Source organism: Anolis sagrei, chromosome 4 (assembly GCF_037176765.1).
Source record: "Anolis sagrei isolate rAnoSag1 chromosome 4, rAnoSag1.mat, whole genome shotgun sequence".
NCBI classification, from domain to species: Eukaryota; Metazoa; Chordata; class Lepidosauria; order Squamata; family Dactyloidae; genus Anolis; species Anolis sagrei.
This window is the reverse complement of record NC_090024.1, coordinates 237,806,939-237,814,656: the sequence shown is the minus strand read 5'-3', so window position 1 is coordinate 237,814,656 and position 7,718 is coordinate 237,806,939. Positions and strand designations below refer to the sequence as shown.

General features: G+C 42.0%; 1 protein-coding gene across 1 annotated transcript; it reads right to left on the bottom strand.

Annotated features, from left to right (window-relative positions):
* Positions 1 to 3,047: 3,047 nt before the first annotated feature.
* Positions 3,048 to 4,172, bottom strand: LOC137096840 (cyclin-dependent kinases regulatory subunit 2-like). Its single transcript, XM_067467064.1, is given in 3 exon segments — positions 3,048 to 3,169; positions 3,172 to 3,247; positions 4,146 to 4,172. Coding segments are annotated over 3 exon segments (225 nt in total).
* Between the last annotated feature and the right edge of the window lie 3,546 nt (positions 4,173 to 7,718).

Below are 7,718 nucleotides of genomic sequence, written 5' to 3'. Positions count from 1 at the left end.
TTTTGAAACTGCATTATATGAGTTTACACTGACCACATAAAGCAGTTTTCAAACTGCATTATACAGAAGTCCTCCAGCATGACTGAAGGTATTTCATAGAATCCTAGAATCAAAGAGTTGGAAGAGACCTCATGAGCCATCCATTCCAACCCCATTCTGCCAAGAATCAGGAATATTGCATTCAAACCACCTCTGACAGATGGCCATCCAGCCTCTGTTTAAAGGTTTCCAAAGAAGGAGCCTCCACCACACTCCGGGGCAGAGAGTTCCACTGCTGAACAGCTCTCACAGTCAGGAAGTTCTTCCTCGTGTTCAGATGGAATTTCCTCTCTTGTAGTTTGAAGCCATTGTTCCATTGCATCCTAGTTTCCAAGAAAGCAGAAAACAAGCTTGCTCCCTCCTCCCGGTGGCTTCCTCTCACATATTTATACATGGCTATCATATCTCCTCTCAGCCTTCTCTTCTTCAGGCTGAACATGCCCAGCTCCTTAAGCCACTCCTCATAGGGCTTGTTCTCCAGACCCTTGATCATTTTAGTTGCCCTCCTCTGGACACATTCCAGCTTGTCAATATCTCTCTTGAATTGTGGTGCCCAGAATTGGATACAATATTCCAGGTGTGGTCTAACCAAAGCGGAATAGAGCATGGGGAGCATTACTTCCCTAGATCTAGACACTAGACTCCTATTGATGCAGGCCAAAATCCCATCGGCTTTTTTTGCCACCACATGACATTGTTGGCTCATGTTTAACTTGTTGTCCACGAGGACTCCAAGATCTTTTTCACACGTACTGCTCTCAAGCCCAGCGTCCCCCATTCTGTATCTTCGCATTTCGTTTTTCCTGCCAAAGTGGAGTATCTTGCATTTGTCCCTGTTGAACTTCATTTTGTTAGTTTTGGCCCATCTCTCTAATCTGTCAAGAGATTTGTCCATAGAGTCACACTAGAGAATGCATGGGCAAACTTTGGCCCTCCAGGTGTTTTGGACTTCAACTCTCACAATTCCTAACAGCCGGTAGGCTGTTAGGAATTGTGAGAGTTGAAGTCCAAAACACCTGGAGGGCCAAAGTTTGCCCATACCTGCTTTAGATCAACACTAACCAAAGTGGCTTCTATCACTCTGAAGGTGATTCTCACGAGAGAAACAATTACAGTCAATAGGCGCAAATAGGGCACCACCACATTGGGAAGGCACATTATCATTGTCCCACATGTGAGAGCTTACAAAATATCCTGTACTCACAGATTCTACATCCATGTCTTGAATATATACATATCCAAAAGCAAACCTTGACGCAGCTGTTGTATATAAAGGGCACCCCTTTCCTATGCCATTGTTGGGGCTGCGGTGACACAATGGATTAAACCCTTGTGCTGCTGAACTGCTGACTTGAAGTTTAGCAGTTTGAATCTGCAGAACGGGGTGAGCTCCCACTGTCAGTCCTAGTTCCTATCAACCTAGCAGTTTGAAAACATGCAAATATGTGTAGATCAATAAGTATCGTTTTGGTGGAAATAGGCAAAAGATGCTCCAAGTAGTCATGATCAGGAGGTGTCTACGGATGCAGGCTTCTTGACTTGGAAATGGAGAAAGAGCACCTTCCCCAGAGCCAGAGATGAGCACCACCTCCAGAGTCGGAAATGAAAGGAGAAGCCTTTGCGTTTATCTGTGTATTTGTGTTGCATGGTATGTCATTGCAATCAAGGCACTGAATGTTTGCTCTGAGTCCCCTCGGGGAGAACAGTGGAATATAAATAAAGTATTATTGTTATTATTATTATTGACACAAAAGCACAGTATATCACAGCAAATGAGATCTATATGCTGGATTTCGTATCACAAAATCACAAGTCGAACATTTCCCAAGCGTCTAGGACTGTGTGATGTATTTTCGAATGATGCATGCAGATCCAAGTCAGGTGGCCTTTTGCAGTTGACAGATCGTGATTTTGTCGATATTTATTGTTTCCAAATGCTGGCTGAGGTCTTTTGGCACGGCACCCAGTGTGCCGATGACCACTGGGACCACCTGTATTGATTTATGCCAGAGCCTTTGCAGTTCGATTTTGAGGTCTTGATAGCGGCTGAGTTTTTCCTGTTGTTTTTCCTCAATGCAACTGTCACCTGGCATGGCGACATCAATAATCCAGAATTTTTTCTACAATCGTGATGTCTGGCATGTTGTGTTCCAAAACTTTGTCAGTCTGGATTCGAAAGTCCCACAGTATTTTTGCATATTGATTATTATTATTATTATTATTATTATTATTATTATATAATGATGCCAAATTGCAGCATAGCTCCACCCCCATCTTCTTGGATAAGTGTCTCATCTTTTCTATGCAGAGTAAACAGAGCATAATTTTCCATGCTTTTATTACCTGAAGACTTGACTACTGCAACAAGCTTTCCATAGGGCTACCCTTGAAGATAGTTCAGAAGCTGTAACCAACGCAGAATGCCACAGCAGATGAACAGCAGGAGGCAAGAACCTGATCAGCTAGTTGTGCAGCATTCATGCTGCCTGTTCCCATCTAAGATACTGGTCTGGGATAAATAAATGTTCTGGGGTCAAACATATCTTAGCCTGGGATCATTGTGATCAAGTGCATTTTTCCTTGGAAGGAGGTCTCTAACTTTTTTCAGTGGTTGGGAAGGCTCAGTGAGCAATCCCCGCCCCATCAAATTAAGAGTTATGATCACAATAAGTCTACAATGTTAAAAACCGATTTATTTCTCCAGACCTGCTTCAACAGTTGAAAAGCTGCTTCAACATGAGATATTACTAAGAACAAAAGCAATCTTTGAAGATTTTCTCTCAACACATTCATTACATGTCAGTTTAGTAAACTTTAGTAAACAAAATAGATGAGATCAAATACACAATAATAGTTCAAGACCACAGCAGGAGACTTGGTTTACACTTTATTGAGCTCTCTTGCTGTGATAAACATCTCATACTGACGTACTTGTGCATTCCCAAGGATTCACCGAATGCTACCAACATATATTTGTTTTCACACAAGATTTCAGAAGCTGGGAGAAGTTATTTCTGCTGGCCTTTTGGAAGTAGTCTTCTACAAAGGGGAATATCTGGTTCTGGTTCATGAATCACGTTGTGGACGCAGTCAAGGCTCTGTTGAACACCAAATCTTCTCTATACCTCCATCTTTTTGGTGCTTGTCTTGAGAGCTCTTTTAGCAACAACAAATGCTGGAGATCATAGTTCTGGTCAAAGTATTTGTTCCCATCAACACTGTCATATAATGCATTTTGAAACTGCATTATGTCGTCTGACTCATATAATGCAGTTAACTGCATTAAACTATATGATATATGTCAACATTGACCATATAAAGCAGTTTCAAACAACATTATGCAAAGATGCAGAATGGGGACACCTTGCTAAACAGCAGTACATGTGAAAAAGATCTTGGAGTCTTCGTGGACAACAAGTTAAACATGAGCCAACATTGTCCCACGGTGGCAAAAAAAGCCAATGGGATTTTGGCCTGCTTAAATAGGAGTATAGTGTCTAGATCCAGGGAAGCCATGCTATGCCTCTATTCTGCCTTGGTCAGACCACACCTGGAATACTGTGTCCAATTCTGAGCACCACAATTGAAGGGAGATGTTGACAAACTGGAATGTGTCCAGAGAAGGGCAACTAAAATGATCAAGGGTCTGAAGAACCAGCCCTATGAGGAGCAGCTTAAAGAGCTGGGCATGTTTAGCCTGCAACAGAGAATGCTGAGAGGAGACATGATGAGGGTCATGTACAAAGATGTGAGAGAAAGTCATAGGGAGGAGGGAGCAGACTTGTTTTCTGCTGCCCTGGAGATTAGGACCGAATGGAACAATGGCTTCAAACTACAGGAAAGGAGATTCCACCTGAACATGAGGAAGAACTTCCTGACTGTGAGAACTGTTCAGCAGTGGAACTCTCTGCCTCAGAGTGTGGCAGAGGTTCCTTCTTTGGAGGCTTTTAAACAGAGGCTGAATGGCCATCTTTTGGGGGTGCTTTGAATGTGATTTTTCTGCTTCTTGGCAGAATGGAGTTGGACTGGATGGCCCATGAGGTCTCTTCCAACTCTAGGATTCTATGATTCTATATAACAGTAGAGATGGGGCCTGCGTCTGAGTAATTATAATCAATCTGCTTGTGGGCCATTGTGAAGAAGACCTCAAACAGATTGGGGGACTTTATGATCCTTACATATTCTCTACATTACAGCACTTACCATGGAAACAGGAAACCTTGCATAATAATGAATCCTACTGAAATAAGCAACTGCCATAAGAAGTTGCTATAAAGTCATGTTGGAGGAGCTAGAGATGTATTATAGATATTTTCTAGATTCCCCATACACAACTCCATTGTATGCATACCATAGAATCACCAAAGAATCACCTGGAGGACCTGGAAAATGAGTTACGGATTACAACTCTGGATTGTGCATTCGGATGTACAACTCTGGATTGTGCATTCATACCTGCAACTCTGAGTTGTAGCCTACAGCTTTGAATTGATCACTTTCTCTTCATAAGATGAATCTATTCCATTACATTATGTAACACGATTTTCATTCCTGGATTGTAAACATCATTTCCTAATTGGTTCTGTCAGTAAAACATGGGAAACATTTATTATACTGCAAAAACTTTGTTTTTGTGGGACATCCTGCTATATCACATTTTGCTATCGTTTTTCAATGAATATCTCATAGAGCAGTGTTTCTCAACTTTCCTAATCCCACAACCCCTTAATACAGTTCCTCATGTTGTGGTGACCCCCAACCATAACATTATTTTCATTGCTACTTCATAACTGTAATTTTGCTACTGTTATGAATTGTAATGTAAATATCTTATATGCAGGATGTATTTTCATTCACTGGACCAAATTTGGCACAAATACCCAATTCGCCCAAATTTCGAATACTGGTGGGGTTGGGGGTGGACTGATTTTGTCATTTGAGAGTTGTTGCTGGGATTTATAGTTCATCTACAATCAAGTTTGGCATTCTGAATTTCACCAATGATGGAATTGAACCAAACTTGGCACACTGAACTCTCACGACCAAAAGAAAATACTGGAAGGGTTTGCGGACATTGACTTTGAGTTTTGGAGTTGTAGTTCACCTACCTCCAGAGAGCACTGTGGGCACAAACAATGATGGATCTGGACCAAACTTGGCATAAATACTCAATAAGCCCAAAAGTAGAGACCAGTGGCATTTGGGGAAAATAGACCTTGATATTTGGGAGTTGTAGTTGCTGGGATTTATAGTTAACCTACAATCAAAGAGCATTCTGAACTCCATCAACAATGGAATTGATCCAAACTTGGCACACAGAACTCCCAAGACCAACTGCAAATACTGGAAAGGTTTGGTGGGCATTGACCTTGAGTTTTGGAGTTGTAGTCCACCTACCTCCAGAGAGCACTGTGGACACAAACAATGATGGATCTGGACCAAACTTGGCATGAATACTCATAATGCCCAAATGTGAAGACTTGTGGCATTTGGGGAAAATAGACCTTGATATTTGGGAGTTGTAGTTGCTGGGATTTAAAGAGTATTCTGAATCCAGCCCATAATGGATCTGCACCAAACATGGCACACTACCTACATGGCCAACATTAAATACTGGTGGAATTGGGTGGAGCTGTTTTTGAATTTTGGGAGTTGTAATTCATCAACACCAAAAAGGAAGAGAAGGACAGACAGAGAAATCTTCAGCCTTCTCTGCCAAAAGGGTTCCTAAAACCATCAGAAATAGGTGTTTTGTGGTGGTCTCTGACAACCCCTCTGAAACCCCCCAGGAGTCCCAATCCACAAGTTGAGAAATGCTGTCTCAACCAATTCTGTTTCTGGAGTAGAACAACTATTTTCAAAGTAAGTATCGCACAATTAAACAGGAAATAACACTTACAAACCAGCAACAGATTTTTTTTCAAATTTTGTTACATATTTTCAATGGAACTGGGCAGAGAGATGGTGAATGAATGAACTCTAATTACCCCGTCGGAATTGATCTCGTGTCAAAGTCTCTTCCTACAGGGACGGAGCTGGGTGGGATTTTATTGCTGGTTTCCTCACATTCATTTGTTTCATTATTTTCTTTTTGAAATGCTGAAATATTTCTCGAAATAGCCAATTTGCACAGCTGAAAAAGGAAAAGAGAAAGACAGTGGACGGAAACTGACCATTACAGCCCCAAAGCCGCACCCCTGTGAGAGAGACACTGACATTGGGGCAAATTGGAGAACAAACTGAAGAGGTACATTGGATCCTATATGTCAGTGGTTCTCAACCTTCTTAATGCCGTGACCCCTTAATACAGTTCCTCATGTTGTGGTGACCCCCAGCCATAACATTATTTTAGCTGCTATTTCTTAACTGTAATTTTGCTACTGTTATGAATCATAATGTAAATATTTGACATGCAGGATGTATTTTCTTTCACTGGACCAAATCTGGCACAAATACCTGATAGGCCCAAATTTGAATACTGGTGGGGTTGGGGGGGGGGGGGAGGATTGATTTTGTCATTTGGGAGTTGTAGTTGCTGGGATTTGTAGGTCACCTACACTCAAAGAGCATTCTGAACTCCAAAAACGATGGAATTGAACCAAACTTGGCACACAGAACTCCAGTGACCAACAGAAAATACTGAAAGTGTTCAGTGGGCACCGACCTTGAGTTTTGGAGTTGTAGTTCACCTACATCCAGAGAGCACTGTGAACTCAAACAATGATAGATCTGGACCAAACTCGTCTCGGATGCTCAAATATGCCCAGCTGTGAACACTGGTGGAGTTTGGGGAAAATAGACCGTGACATTTGAGAGTTGTAGTTTCTGGGATTTATAGTTCACCTACACTCAGATTATTCAGTAACAATAGAATTGGGTGAAAACTTCCCACAGAGAAGCCCCATGACCAACCGAAAATACTGTGTTTTCTGGTGGTCTTTGGTGACCCCCTAGGAGTCCCGATCCTCAGGTTGAGAAACACTGCTATATGTGACAACCCATCCCTTTAACAAGAATAATAGGAAGCAATAAAACAGGACCAACCTGTACAGGGGGGATCAAACTAGCTGCATGGAAACGGCACCAGTTATTATGCTGAACAGAACATGGAAAAGTTGCTTTTGGGGCCACAACAATGCTCAGAATCTCACCTGAACATGGCCATACAGCCTGAAAAAACCTACAACAACCCAGTGATTCTGGCCATGAAAGCCTTCGACAATATAATGTATACCCACCAACATTTCACAAGAATAAACCTGGGACAAATTTGGCCAGCAACCTCAGAGTGTGGTGGAGTTATCAAAAGTTATTAATAAGAAGGGAAAACAAGCTACAAGGGGATGGCTCTGTTTGCTTTCCCCCGAGATTCACCCCATTTCTACTCTTTCCACTGAGTTAGAATCATAGAATCATAGCACTGAAATAGACATCAAGGGTCATCTTCTCCAACCCATTCTACATTGCAGCAGCACATAGTCACAACACTCGTGACAGATGGCCATCCAGCCTCTTTCAAAACCTCCAGAGAAGGAGGCTCCACCAGACTCTGAGGCAGCACATTCCTCTGTAAAACAGCTCTGTAAATCAGGATGTTTTTCTCTTTTCTTGCAGTTTCAGTCTACTGCTCTGTATCAAGTCTCTAAAGCAGCAGAAAACATATTTCCCCCTTCTTCTAT